This window comes from Echinops telfairi, unplaced genomic scaffold (assembly GCF_000313985.2).
Source record: "Echinops telfairi isolate 266 unplaced genomic scaffold, ASM31398v2 ScPeMD7_41;HRSCAF=154, whole genome shotgun sequence".
In the NCBI taxonomy this organism is placed as follows: domain Eukaryota; kingdom Metazoa; phylum Chordata; class Mammalia; order Afrosoricida; family Tenrecidae; genus Echinops; species Echinops telfairi.
Window position 1 is genome coordinate 2,820,652 of NW_022103939.1, and position 14,851 is coordinate 2,835,502.

At 37.8% G+C, this 14,851-nt stretch overlaps 1 protein-coding gene and 1 pseudogene across 1 annotated transcript; both read left to right on the top strand.

Annotated features, from left to right (window-relative positions):
- Window positions 1-9,015: 9,015 nt before the first annotated feature.
- Window positions 9,016-9,963, top strand: LOC101658126 (olfactory receptor 52E4-like). The gene has a single exon (XM_013008557.1). It carries the CDS (start codon window positions 9,016-9,018, stop codon window positions 9,961-9,963), a length of 948 nt encoding a protein of 315 aa, XP_012864011.1.
- Window positions 9,964-13,372: 3,409 nt separating this feature from the next.
- Window positions 13,373-14,851, top strand: part of LOC101658446 — a 3,348-nt pseudogene continuing 1,869 nt past the window's right edge.

Below are 14,851 nucleotides of genomic sequence, written 5' to 3' on the forward strand. Positions count from 1 at the left end.
TGATATGACTTTGCTTATGCATGTGGACTTCACAAGTTTCCAACTGGAAAGAAGGTTCTTCACATTAAAGAATATGATTGTCTCCTCAGAGCACTGGGTGGATGTAAGTGGGCAATATAGAAGTTGAATACCCTAAATTGGGGGGATGAAGGCTGGCTCACAAACTTTCATAGCTGAGGGAATATATTCATAGGATTAAGGTGTAAGTGTTACCTAACTAAAATTGTTAGGCATAGAATATTGTTGTGTTGTTCACTTACAGAATATTATGTTTAGATAAGGCTTTGGCACATAGTGAGTTTTATGCATTTTAGTTTATCCTGTTAGATATAGAGATGATTCTATTAATGTTTTGTTTGAAAATTATATATGGCTAAAGAGTTGTGTAAAATTGTCAAGTTGACAGGGCGTGGTCTATGGCAGTTACATAATCTGTCAACTTGAGAAGAGGTGGAGTCTAACCTGTCAATCAGGTCACAGCTTGATGACCTCATTTGGAGTCATAACAGATATAAATAACTCAATGGAGGACAGATATACACAGACTCTCTGCTTTGTCTTCCTGCTGATAAGACGCATGGAACAACACTAGAGATGGAGGAGCCACATGGAGACCCCTGCCAGCATTGAGATGTTTCCACTGCCATTGGATCCACAAGACTTTCCATCCACTGGACTGTGGATGGACTTTCCATCTTCCTGCATTTGCCATCATTGCATATGTTGCTTGAGTCTGAAGAGGAATTTGATTGGTATCAGACATATAGGCTAATATTGGATTTATGGACTTGATCTGGATTGGGTTGGGATGTTTTTGTAATATATAATTGCTCTTTTAGATAAACCTCTTTCTTATACATATATGAGTGTCTACGAATTTGTTTCTCTAGCACAGTGGTTCTCAACCTTCCTAATGCTGTGACCCTTTAATACAGTTCATCATGTTGTGGTGACCCCAACCATAACATTATTTTTGTTGCTACTTCATAGCTGTAATTTTGCTACTGTTATGAATTGGACAACCCCTGTGAAAGGGTCATTCAACCCCCCAAAGCATTCATTACCCACAGGTTGAGAACCTCTGCTCTAACACAATTCCCATCAGTAGAAGGCTGTATTAAAAATCTGGTACACAATGGAATCCTAAGCAGCCATAAAAGACAGCGATGAAACCATGAAACACCTCAAGACATAAGGAATTCGGAAGACATTATGCTGAGTGCAGTTAGTCAACCACAAAAGGACAAATTCTGTATGAGTCCACTGCAGTAGGAACAAGCATCAAAATGGGCACAAGTTCAAGCTTGCAGACCTTCCAGTCTTCTGGGGACCAGATAGCCTGGTAAGAGGCAGACCAGTTCCCATGAAACACACACCATCTGCTCCTGGTAATTAAAGTGTAGCTCACTTGGCCAGAAGCTATCTCACCACAGCTGGGATCAAATGGATGGGGGAGTGGGTATACTGTCTTCTGAGTGGTAGTCAGGTGGATCTGGGGTGAGGTCCCACAGAGAGGGTGGTGGCCCTGTCCGAGGGATGAGTTTTATTGATGGTAGGGGTAACACAGATATGGGTAAAGGGAATGGTCAAATTTGGGGGAAACATAGGTGCATGTATGTTAAGGGGAGGGTTGGAAGGGCTGACCTCCAGGTCAGGGCAAGAGAGATTGAGGATGCTCTTGAGAGCATCAAGTATGGATGGGTCTTTAGTAGCATGCAGCCAGTGGACAGAACTAACCTAGGGTATCTGGAAGTATCCCGATACCCTAGTGCCACAGAACACTGGGACACTGAATCCTACATTGTTGGGGCTCCAGATGGTATGCTCCAGATGTTGCATGGGTGAGACCCCATATGGGAACCCCACTGAGTGAACTGCACACTGCCTCAGAAACATTTGTAAACTAAGGATGTAAGCTGGAAAAGACATGGTGTCTGAAGCAGCAGAAGACAGCTGTACCAAGAGCAACAACAAGATCTTGCTACATCAACACCTTGTAGGCCACATTAAGAGAGGTATCATGTTGTCAATCCTGGGCTGACCATTCTGTTATATTTTGCTTATGCTTGTGTATATTTGGGTATATCTCAAAGGTACACTGCCATTGGGGGTCACCTTCTCAAAGCTGTGTTATGTGTTTCTCTGTTTTTCATTAAATGAAACCTATAAAGTTGAGCCTACAGGGAAAGAAATATAACAAGGGTTTGGGGGAGCAGCATAGAGGGTGGGGGAGATAAGATAGAAATGACATCAAGATGCCCAGGAAGGAAAATGTGTTTGTTGACTGATTATGGAAGGACTTACACAAGTACATGTGACATGATTGAATAATGGAAAGATATGACATACGTTTTAATTCCTAAGTTCCAACACATTAAGAAAAAAAACCCAAAAATATATAGATCCAGGAATAGCCTGGGCTTACACTGAATCTTAACTCCAACTTAAGGTCAATTAGTTCTTAAATCATGACCCGATTGATACTCACCTTCATGAAAGGATCACTGAAGAAAAGGGTGCTATATCCAAGTGTGGCAATGAAAGTAGATGATTCCCACTATCATTTGGAATAGGGTCTGGGATCTTAAAGGCTTGTACTCAAACAAGCAATCATCTAAGCAAGGAATCAACTACATCTACACAAAAGAAGCACACCGGTTTGTTTGATCCAATGATGTCGATTACAAAATTTATATTTGGTGAAAAATATCAGAGCTACAATTAAAAACACACAATTTGTAGAAGGCTATGGGGAGCAATAGGAACCCAAAACTAATCTGCAGAATATCTAGTCAAACAGAGATACTGGCAGATCTGCTCTGGCTAAAGGCATGAATTCCAAGCAATCTTATTATCGACAGACTATTGTCTCTGGATTATACTGGATTGAACTTGATAAGTGGCTAGTTGACTTCACCATAGACACGACCTGATTTTTTTCGGCATACAAGCATCTCTTAGATGTTCCATGACAGAAATTTCTTCCCTGACTTTTTGAATGTTGATGGGGTCTTCTCTCTCTCTCTCGCATTATTTGTATTTGTATTTTTATGCTATTATGATCTTATCCTTATGATTTGTTTTTCATTGTCTTCCATTGGTTTTCCCAGATGTGAAGCACAGAAGGAGTGGAGGCATAATGATAACAACTTAAAGAAGGTGTTATAGGAAATGCAGGGTGGAGGGTGGGTCATAGGGAGAGAAAGGGTATTTTGGGAGTAAATAATGAAGGTGGGAAGGGGGAGAGAGCATTAGCACTTATCACAATTGCACAACTCATTTTAAGTTTATTTAACCAGAGGGTGGGGGTGGAGGGATGTGCTAAGATAGATGTGGTGCTGATTGTACAATTCCCCTTGAAATGATTGCGTGATGGAAATATTCAATTTTATAATATGTAAATTGTGTGTCAAGAAAATGTTGAAAAAATTCATTTTAAGGAATTGACTCACGATTTTGTAACAAGCAAGTTCAACATTTATATGCAAGATGGGCAGATGCTACAGTCTGGAAGCAGAATTTCTAGCTCTCTGGGAAACTTTAATTTCCCTATTTTCAAGTGATGGATCTGGCCCACTCACAGTTTTGAGGGTAATCTCTTAAGGTAAAGTGATTTTATATGATTGTGTTAGGCTGGATTCTCTAGAGAAGTAAAACCAGTCACATTTCTCTATAGAAAGAAATAAATTTATATCAATAATGTGGTCCTCAGAGTTGTGGAAATAGTTAAGTCCTGTCTGGCTCAAGTCTGCGTGTCAAATATTAATATGGATTTTTTTTACACTTGTGTAGCTCCCAGAGCTTGGAAACTAGGGAGCAAGAAGACAAAGCAGGAGGGTGAAACAGGGGAATTAAGAAAGAAGAAAAAGAAGGAAGACCAAGACTGGGGAATGCAGAGGTGGATTAACTGGCTAGATAGATGTTAGGCTCAGATAGCTCCCAGAGTTGGTAGGCAATACCAACTTGGTCTCTGTTTTTTTCAAGTCCAAAGAACTGGATGTAGATGCAACAGATGTAGCATCCACACCAACAAAGAAAGATTGATGCAAGTGCTCCATAGCATCAATTAATATATATGTTGGCCACACCTCGAGGACACATCATCAGGCTGTGACCTGAAAAGGGGCTTATCTCCCATGCTAATTTTCCCATAACTACTTGCTGCACAGGTCAGTACCCATCCTGGAGTTGTTTACAATATGTACTTGAACCAGGCTCAGCAAAGTATGACAGATTTTTGCAAGATCAATGGTTTATTCATTGCAAATACTTTGTATATGTAGCTGGATGGAATACATAGGAATCATATTGATCACATCTCTAGACAGAGAAGATGAATTTCAATATGATCATTCTGAACAAGGCCGGAAGCCTACTGCAGAACTAAACATTGATTTCTCATATGCAATTTCAAGTGGAAGCTGAAGAAAATTAAAATAATCTACAAAAGCTAAAGTGCAATCTTGAGAATATCCCACATGAATTGAGGTAGCCTCAGCATACATTTGACACCTTTAATGCTAATTACAAGAGGAGTTGTGGGATGATATCAGGGATATCATATAGGAGAAAAGTATAAGAGACATTAAAAGGCAAGGAATAGGAAAAGACCAAAATTAATGTTATTAGGGATTATGAAGCTTGACTTTAAACATGCAGCTGCTAAAGGGAGGAAATTATATAGTAAAGAACTAAAGAGAAGATTTCAAGTGATAGTTCAGAAGACAAAGTGAAGTATTATAATGAAATGTGTGAGGACCTAGAATTAGAAAGCTAAAAGGGAAAAACATGGATTTCTCAAGGTAAAACAACTGGGAAACAAACACACAAAATTCAGGTTCCAGTTGAAATACTGAAGAATTCCATGGACTATATATCAAATGATTCAGGAAAGTCCAAAGATGCTGTAAGGAGTACACAGGCACTGGACCCAAATACCCTGTCACTCTTGAACCATTTCAAGAGTGCATAGAATCAGCAACTGATAATAGTGAAGGAGGGGGTGCAACCTACACTGAAGGCACTGGTGGAAAAAAAGGCTTAAGGAATTACAGAATACAAATTGAGATTTTTCATCAAACAGATACAACAAAGCTACCTATGACAAAAATGTCAGAGAGAGCTAGCTGGCCAACCAATTGGATGAGATCCATATTTTGCCCATTCCACAGAAGAGGGATCCATTCGAAGAGGAAGTTATCTAACAATATCATCAATATCACATGCAAAATTTTTCTTAGATACTTAAAAAAACCAAAAACTGGTTGCAACAGGACATTGTACAGGGAAGTTAAAAATCTTCAAGCTGAATTCCAAAGAGGACGTGGAAGGATGGGTATCAGTGCTGACATCAGAGGGTGATTTGCTAAGAGCAGAGTACGCCAGTCAGATGCTTACTTGTGTCATACTCATTGTAATAAGAGTGATTCAACTGTATGTCATAAAACATTGTGCATGACATTGGAAAGAAAGGGATCCCAGAAAATCATGCTTGTGGGGGGAACTTGTACTTTGAATAGAGCAAGGAACTATTTCAGAGTTTAAAATCTAGAAAGTGTTTCTCTTGGTTCTATCTTTACACCAAAATCAGTCAAACTGCATGCTGAGGAAGTAATCAAAAAAACTAAACTCTATAGTCATCAGGAATGGAATGATATTCTTTTAAAAACTATAATATGGAGATTACATATCATTGAAGGCTAGTAGGACTTGAAGCACTCTTACTAATGAAGATCAAAGACTACAGTGTACAGGATAAATTTACACCTCAACATCAAGGAAGAAAACTAGACACAATGTAAAATTCCTGGATACTTAAATCCATAATCAATGCCATTGAAAGAAGCAGGCAAGAAACCAAACAACATGTTGTTTTGAGCAAAATTTCCTGCAAGAGAAAGCTCTTTAAAGCATTAAAATATCAGAGATGTCAGTGTGAGGATCAATATGCACTGACCTCAGTCATAGTATTTTCAATTGTTTCATATGCATAAGAAAATGAATAAGTAGGAATGAAGACACATTGATGCATTTGATTTATGGTATGAACAAATTACATTGTATATACCCTTAATTGCTAGAAGTAGCAAAGCCGTCTTGAAACCAAAATGCTACTTAAAGAAAAGATGGTCAGACTCCATCTTGCTGTGGACCTATTAGAAGAAGAAATCAGTCCATGAAGAAGGACACCATGTCTGGCAGAGTAGACTGTCAAGAAGAGGAAAAAAGAACACCTCAATGAGACAGATTGACACGAAGACTGGAACAATGGGCTCAAGCACAGCAACCATGGCGATGGTTTCGGTTTGGCTAGATTTCATTCTGTTGCATCTAGATTGTAATGGGCTCATCCAGAGTTGGAACAGACTGGCATTAAGAGTCACAATAGAGATTATTTTGCAGGCCTACATAATTTTAGCTAAAAATTCAAAGCTGAGGACAATATTTGATAAGCTTCTCTGCACTTTGAGATGATTAAGTGATAATTTCTGATAATCACGTGAGCCATTTGAAACTTACGAAAGTTTAAGCACATTAATGCATATATTTGCAATGTGCTTATCTTATAAAGTCTGATAGTACCACACAGATCCAAGATTTTCCGCTTTATTCTTAGGTTGCTCTGTCAGGAAAGTCTCTTCTATGATTATACGTTTAATTCCACTACATTTGTATCTCTGTCAGAGGCAAGGGATTTAAGAAAATAAAATATTTCCATCAATATCACATATATTTTCCCCAAACCGAACTACCAGTGTGTGGCATACAGGAGGCTTATTCCCTTAGGCTTCAACCACACTTCCAAGATGTAAAAGAACAATTGTGGCAAATGCTGGCCTCTGGGACTGACCCAAGTGGGATTATAAAACCTATAATGAGTTTGGCATGCACAGAATGGTTAAGATCTGCTCTTCTTGCTTTGATTCAGCACAGCACAATTAATCTAGAAGAAAGAACAGTACATCTGTGTGTGCCCAATCTAACAAGGAATGGCGGTAATGATAGGGCACAATAGATGTTTAGGGTGAAGAGGAGTTCCCTAAAGGTGAGGAATACCTTTCCAAAATTATTGTGGATTTCTGGTACTCAATTATACTGAAAATGGATTTAGAGCATACTGCAAGGGCAGAAAATATAGCCCTCCAAAGGTAAATGGACTTCACCCTGCTGCATCATTTGATAGTTAAAAACAATGTATTCCCATCGAATGGGAGGAACTCTCCTTAAGGTTATCTCTGTCAATGCTGAGGTTTTCCTGGTAGTTTCTTAAGAATTGTGTTTATCAGACAACTAGGCAATTAGTACTATCATTGCAATAGGGCATATGTGCAGGAATGTGGTTTGGGTTGTCACATTAATGACACTCACTTCAAAATGAGCATCTCAGTGTTACTGTTGAGAGAGAAAGAGTAAAGATCATTTTAAAAAGAGCAAGGATAATTTTTAATGCACTTTCTATAATCCAATATAATGAATCCATGAAACCTGATTTGTAGCATCTGTTCGTGCTTCTTAGAGCTCTTGTGGAACTTAGTTATGTTAACCTCTGGCACATGAACGGCCTTTGACATATATCTCCTCCTTTTTTTGGATTGTCTGTTGTAGTGGAACAAGGACTGAAACTTGGAGGAAAAGATGATCCTAATTCTTCTGTGGCACATACTGGTTGTGTAGTTTTTGAAAATAAAATTAGCCTATGTAATGTATATGTTCCTCATTTCATAAACTATGGACAATCAATAATGATCTCATTAGAGTGTATACACATTATCAGTTGGTCCCTTAACATTTTTTGTTATGTATATTATGCTTTTGAAATATTTTTGATCATCTGACTCATTTAGAGCTTGTTGATTCTTTTCTATATAATTTAATTAAATTCTTAGGTGTAGTAAGAAATCCCATGTGTCTTAGCTAGCATTTTGATTTTAAATAGATAAAAGAATAAGTTGCTGGTTAGTTCTTTGGGGAAAGCAATATATATACACATGCCACAAACTTCTTGAAAGTTTTGTGCTATATACATGTGTGTGTGTACAAACAATACATACAGATATACACAAAAAATGGTTCACAAGGCTTGTGAAAAGAAATCCATGATCTCTAAATAGATTTTTCCATGAACCTTTTAGTCTTCTACTGTTTCTGGTTATATATGAATATAAACCACTTAAAATCATATAAACGGAACCACATCATATATATATTTCAAAAGTAAACCCATAGGATGTCATTATATCTATGTAGATAGATACATATTCTAAAAGTAAACTCACTGCCACAGAGGCGACTCCCACTCAAAGCAACTGTGTATAAGGATTCCAATAGTGTAAATCTTTATAGCCTCATCTTTCCTCCACGAAATACATACCACTTTGAAAATCTTACCAAATCTGATTTCTGTGATTTAAGAAATTATCCATGGATTACTGTTTTACTTATAAACAACTGAAATATGTACTGGGAAAACAAAGCTCTAGAGGCATTGGCATTCCAAGAGTATATATATATATATATATATATATACACACACACACACACACACACATATATTGTCAAAAGCTTATAATTCCTTCATATGCAGTTTTAACAAATACATTGAAGTTTTACCTCATACAATGGCTTGAAGACCATCAATGATTTACAGAGATAGCTTTCCTTAAGGCAGCCTTAGGATTTTTCCAATGGCTTGTTAAGATGTGAAGAAACAACAGAATTAGAAACTTTTCCCATCCTGTCTTTCAAATGTCAGATGAAGTTTCCCTGCGACAAGCAAAATACTCTAGATGTTTGGAAGCTAAGGCAGGATTATTACTAGAGAAGAGCTACTCTATTCTGACCAGTATTTAATTAAATTAATGAATGAATTTAAGAAAACTCAAGAATAGTGGACTTACTTGATGAATAACTATTGTCGGTATTTTGTTTTTGTTAAATTCTGGACAATTTTATTGCAGATTTATCAGCATGTATCCACTTTTGACAACAGAAAAGTTACATGTAGTCAGATTAAGCATGTTTACCGTTAACTTCACTGCATTCACCAATCCCAGTTATTTCATCCTGATGGGCATCCCTGGTTTAGAAGACTTTCACGTTTGGATATCCATCCCTTTCTGCTCAATGTATGTGGTTGCCCTTATTGGAAACACCGTTATCCTTTTCATCATCAAAACAGAGACAGTTCTCCATGCGCCCATGTTTTACTTTCTTTCCATGTTGGCCACCACAGACCTCGTCTTGTCAACCTCTACCCTTCCCAAGATGTTGGGTATCTTCTGGTTCAATTATCATGAGATCACCTTCCATGCCTGTCTTACTCAGATGTATTTCATCCATGCTTTCTCTGGGGTGGAGTCAGGACTTCTTGTGGCCATGGCACTGGACCGGTATGTGGCAATCTGCAATCCTTTGAGGCACACATCTATACTAACAAACGTAGTGGTAGCCCAGGTTGGCATTGTGGCACTTTTACGGGGGTTGGTGCTGATGACGCCACATCCATTTCTAGTAAGAAAGTGGCCATATTGCCAAACCAATGTGGTCCCACACACATATTGTGAGCATATGGCTGTGGTAAAATTGGCTTGTGCTGATATTTCCATCAATAGTCTTTATAGTTTAGCAGTGATTATCTTGATTGTTGGGACTGATGTGACATGCATCTCTCTGTCCTATGTACAAATACTCCGTACTGTATTCAGTCTCCCTTCTAAAGATGCCAGGTTGAAGACCCTCAGCACTTGCGGATCCCATGTTTGTGTCATCCTCACCTTCTACATCCCTGCTCTTTTTTCATTCCTCACTCACCGATTTAGTAAGCATATCCCACGCCACACCCACATTTTGTTGGCTAACGTGTACTTACTGGTACCCCCAGTGCTGAACCCCATCATCTATGGGGTGAGGACTAAACAGATCCGAGAATGTGTTATACAATTATTCACAAATAAAATAAGCTGAGAATTGTGGGTCCAACTTTCAGTCTTACTCGCACATTCCTACATTGCTGTAATGGTAAAAGTTCTTGGATTATAGAACTAACACAAATAAGAATTAAAATGAAAGTTATATTCACTATATTTAGCTACATGAGCCTGTAGAATGGAGCTAAGAACATCTGTCTTTTTCTAGCCCATTTAAGCACTTGATGAAAATTAGATTGCTTTAGTCTTTTCTGTACATATGTGTCTTTGGTGTCTTTGCAAAACATGTGTATTGTTTTATCTTGAGAGTTTTTAATAGGAACATTCTCCTGAGTATGAAGTTTTTAGAAAAGAAATTTGGAAGAACATAATTCTGACATCTCAGAGTCATTCTATAATCTATTTGTAATTTGGAAGTGGTAATGACTGGTTAGAACAGAAACTTTAGTGATACCTGTCACTTTGCAAGTGATGAGAAGGATACAATTTGAAGATTTACTTGAGAGTGAATATGAAGTCTAAAATTAATGACAAACATGATGATGTCTGGTAACTGTTGAGTTGTTAGCCAAATGTTGTAAGTTCAAACTGCCTACCAGCTTGGTGGGAGAAGGATGAGGCTGTCTGTATCGATAACGATTTATAAAGCCTCAGAAACACTACATAGGAATGGTTCCTATGAATCTGAATACAGTCCATAGCAATGGGTTACTGATGGTCTATAAATTCCCGATCTTTCAAACTTCTGAAAAATTGCAAATAATCATAAATCATTCCTCCTTATGTATTGGAACTAAGTTAACATCTATATTTATTAATTCTGTCAATAAGTATTTAGTGGGTCTGTTCTATGTGCCCTGCAGTTATCTGGCCATTTAAAAACATAAACAAAACAAACAAAATTTCTTTCTTTGTGGAGATTACAGTTTAGTAACGAAAGCTGCCAAATATAAATTGTCACTTAAATATGAAGATGCAACTTATTATGATATACATTTCCTATAGTATTTAGTGCTTTGACTGTATCCCCCTGATTTTGAGTCTTGATTTTTTTTCTCCACTTTTCCTATGATACGTAGAGACCAAACTTAAAGTATTGGTACATCTCATTAAAATTCTACTCGTTTCTGTAAACGCATTTACAGGGCTTTCTGTTATGTGCTGAATTGACTATTTATTTGTCAATTTAATTGAATAGCACACTATTGACTGTGGCTATGCACCTCTTTGTCCTTGTAATGTTCCTTGTTCTGAATTATATTGTATTAGTAATAAAATGAGACTTGATGGCTTCATAGGTTCAAAGGTGAAAAGTCAGGGATTCAAACCCTCCAATGGCTCTGTGGGAGAATAACGAGACTATTTGCTACTGTAAATATTTGCAGTCTCAGAAACTCAAAGAACAGTTCTATTTTGCCTTTTGGATCTTGCAGAATCAGAATAGACTTTATAGCAATAGCTTATATTAATATAGCTAATGCATTCATGGTATATATTTTTACTTTTAATCTATTTTCATTTAAAATGGGCTGTTGTAGACAACATTTAGTTAAATCTTAATTTTTATTGGAATTTACTATCTTTAACTGTTGTGTTTAGACATTTTTAATTAATTAATTATTTTGGATTTATTTCAATAGTTGCAAAATATTCTAAAAGATCTATTTTTATTTATTTGCTTGTTTATTATACTGTTTTCCCCCTTACAATGTACTTTCACATTTGCATAAATCTCCTATTTAATTTCAGCTATCCATTGCCTTTTCCCTGTGTCTGCTTTTTATTTTTTCATGATTGATATACTTTGCCACTTTATCACTTTGAGACTTAGATAATACTTAGTTGTCTGGGATGCCTGTACACCACAGAACATATAGCAGCATTTGCTTTCTACTTGCTAGATACCAGTAGTAACTAGAAGTGTGTCCAGAAGTGGGCAAATAGTCTGACAGGTATAGGAGGGAGCAGGGAGATGATGATATCTACCCTGACTGAGATCTTCTGTTCTAGATGTGTAGGGCACTTTGTCTCTGTTCTTTATGCGGTAGTTTTCATGTGTAACAAATGGAAAACCCACCAGACATGTTATGATTACTCTTTGTTTTCAAGAGTGATGGGTACTTTAAAATTAAACTTCCCAAAGTCTTCTTATATTGAAGCATAACAATTACAGTTACAGTTGCTCTTCCTTCACGTCTGTCTAACTTATCCAGTTTCCTGCTGGTCTAATTGCTATTCAACACGAAGCAGCAGCGAGTCAGTTGAGGGCCTATCAGTGATTTCAACCAAACATAATCACTTCAGTTACATGGAAAGCAGCAGGAGCACAGGGGCAGGTACCCACACAGGGTGGCGGGAGGCTGGGAGGGGAGACGGAGATGATAGTGAGGATGGCCCCTGAGACAAGGACAGGAGCAAAGATGAAACTACCTCCAAAGAGGTATGGGTCAAGCCTTGGGCCTTTATTTTAATTTTTCCCTCAAGAACCATTAGAAAAATAAACCTCTGTTTTCAAAAACCCACTTGTGCTATTTTTTTAAATAAGTACTTAGTACCCAAGACACTGGAACTTACTGGGAAGGATGTAGAACAGAATTCCTTTCTGACATTGCTGCTGATAAGACTCTTTATGCTGGATCCTGTGGTCAGAAAGGATGAGGTATGTATTGCAGGTTTTACCTGCAGTGTATAACTGCTGGAAGCTTGCTTGCAAGGCAATGGAAGAAAAATTATAGGGGGTGAGAGGGTAGTGGAATAAGAACATCCACTAATCCAGTCATTCATTTAAGTTTTGACTCCCTGTTTCAGTATGCTTGATTTGTTTACTTTGTGGAATACTTCAGATAGTTATTTTATTTAATTATTTATTTTTGGTAGTTTGTCTTTTTTTTTTTGAAGTTAGAAATACTTGTGGTTAGAAGTCTGCACAGATTTATTGGTTCTCTGTTTCCCTTTTTATCTTCCTTCCACTTCTCATTAAAACAAAAACAAACAAACAAAACAAAATAAATAGCTCACTGTCAATGAGTCAATTCTGATTCGTATTGGATCGTCAAGAACTGGCCTGTGGGTTTCTAAGACTGTAATGATTTATGGGAATAGAAAGCCTCATCTTTCTACCATGGAGCAACTGATGATTTTGAACTGCTAACCTTGTCGTTAGCAGCCCAATGTGTAACTACCAAGACACCATTTCTCAGTAGCATGTATGTAATACCATTTTTGTATATCCAAGCTCAGTGTAATTCCAAGTTACAATATACAAGGTTATTTTTACACAGTGCTCAGTTTTCATAATAGTTCTAGTGTTTGAGATCTTTAATGCTGTGTAGAAAGAATTGTTCCTGGTGGGCACAGATGCATTAGCGTTTACTGTCATCAATCCTACTGGAGAGCAAAGTGTATTCCTCTGCTGTTCAGCTGTGAAGGTTGAATTCACCAAAGCAATGATTATGGAGAAGCCTAGTCCCTTGCTGGTCTGGCAAGAATTTGAGAGACTGTATTATACACTGTTGAACCAGGACACAAGCATGCTGCACAGATTATACAGGAGGGAAAAAAACAACTCTTCTTAGGTCCATGAAGGTTTGCATTCAAATGGGAAACAAGTAGATGCTATCTAAGGACAATATGAAATCCATAGGAAAATGATATCTCAAAACTGTATCAACGGTCACAAAGATCTGTCATGTTGATGCTCATGCTACTCTAAATGATGGCATGGCTGATCAGGTGAAGGGACTGTGCTCCTATAACAACCAGACTTTGAGGAGATTCATGCACATTTTTCGTCGTGCCTGAGGATTCTGTTGCAAATAAAGTGTGATCACAATATCTTCAGATGCCAAGATGCAATATTTGATATCACTGTCACTGAGTCTCAGGAGGAATCTGAAGAAGAAGTAGAGAAGCCTTATGCAAGACAGAAGACACCAGAGGTGATGTTGCCGCAAAATTCTATGCCCAGACTAAGAGCAATGACTTTAAAGAGCATATAGAGGAGTGGTTTTCAACCTTTCTGATGCCACGAACTTTTAATACAGGTCCTCATGTTGTGGTGACCTCCCAACAATAAAATCATTTTCATTGCTACTTCATCACTGTAATTTTGCTGCTGCTATGAATCATTATGTAAATATCTGATATGCAGGATGTATTTTCGTTGTTAGAAATTGAACATAATTAAAGGGTAGTGATTAATCACAAAACAAAATGTGATTACATATTGTGAAATATTTATTTCTAATTATAAATAAATGAAATTTTGTCTTGAAGCCTGGTGTAGCCTGGGTAACAGTCTTGACGCCCTGTACTCATAGATGGATGTATCCGCATGTGGGCAGACCCCACTGGAGACAGATAGATGAGTGGTGTCTCAGTTCCTATAACCATCGGAAATAAGTGTTGTCAATTGGTCTTAGGAAACTCCTGTGAAATGGTCATTCAACCCCCAAAGGGGTGGTCGTGACCCACAGGTTGAGAACCACTGATTTAGAGGAATCTGCAACTGAAACAGAGCCCCATCCTGAACCACAATCAGAGCAAGAGTCAGTATCTGAAACCCAAGAGGAAAAATATGAGCTTGTATGAAAATAAACTGCCCCTTATTTTACACATACAATTCTGTTGTTCAAACCTGAGATAGTTAACGTTTATTGTGCCAACATGGCCAATGAACACATGGTATTTATTGAAGGGTGGAGAGATAAATGGCTCTGTGAGCCACCTCGCCTTTCTCATCTCTTGCTCTTTGATGATCGGACCAGGGTGCAGCTGCCTTGCTTGTTCTGTGCCTCCATTTGCAAGTTACACTACCTGTGGGACACCTAACCCGTGGATTGTGTCGCTGTAATTTGAGTTTCCTTCAAGACTTGCTTTGCCACACTATTGGAATATATATCCCTTGAGCTGGGGATTGTCAGACC

Coding starts and splice junctions, on each gene's coding strand:
- LOC101658126 (XM_013008557.1), top strand. CDS start 9,016: ATGTTTACCGTTAACTTCACTGCATTCACCAATCCCAGTTATTTCATC.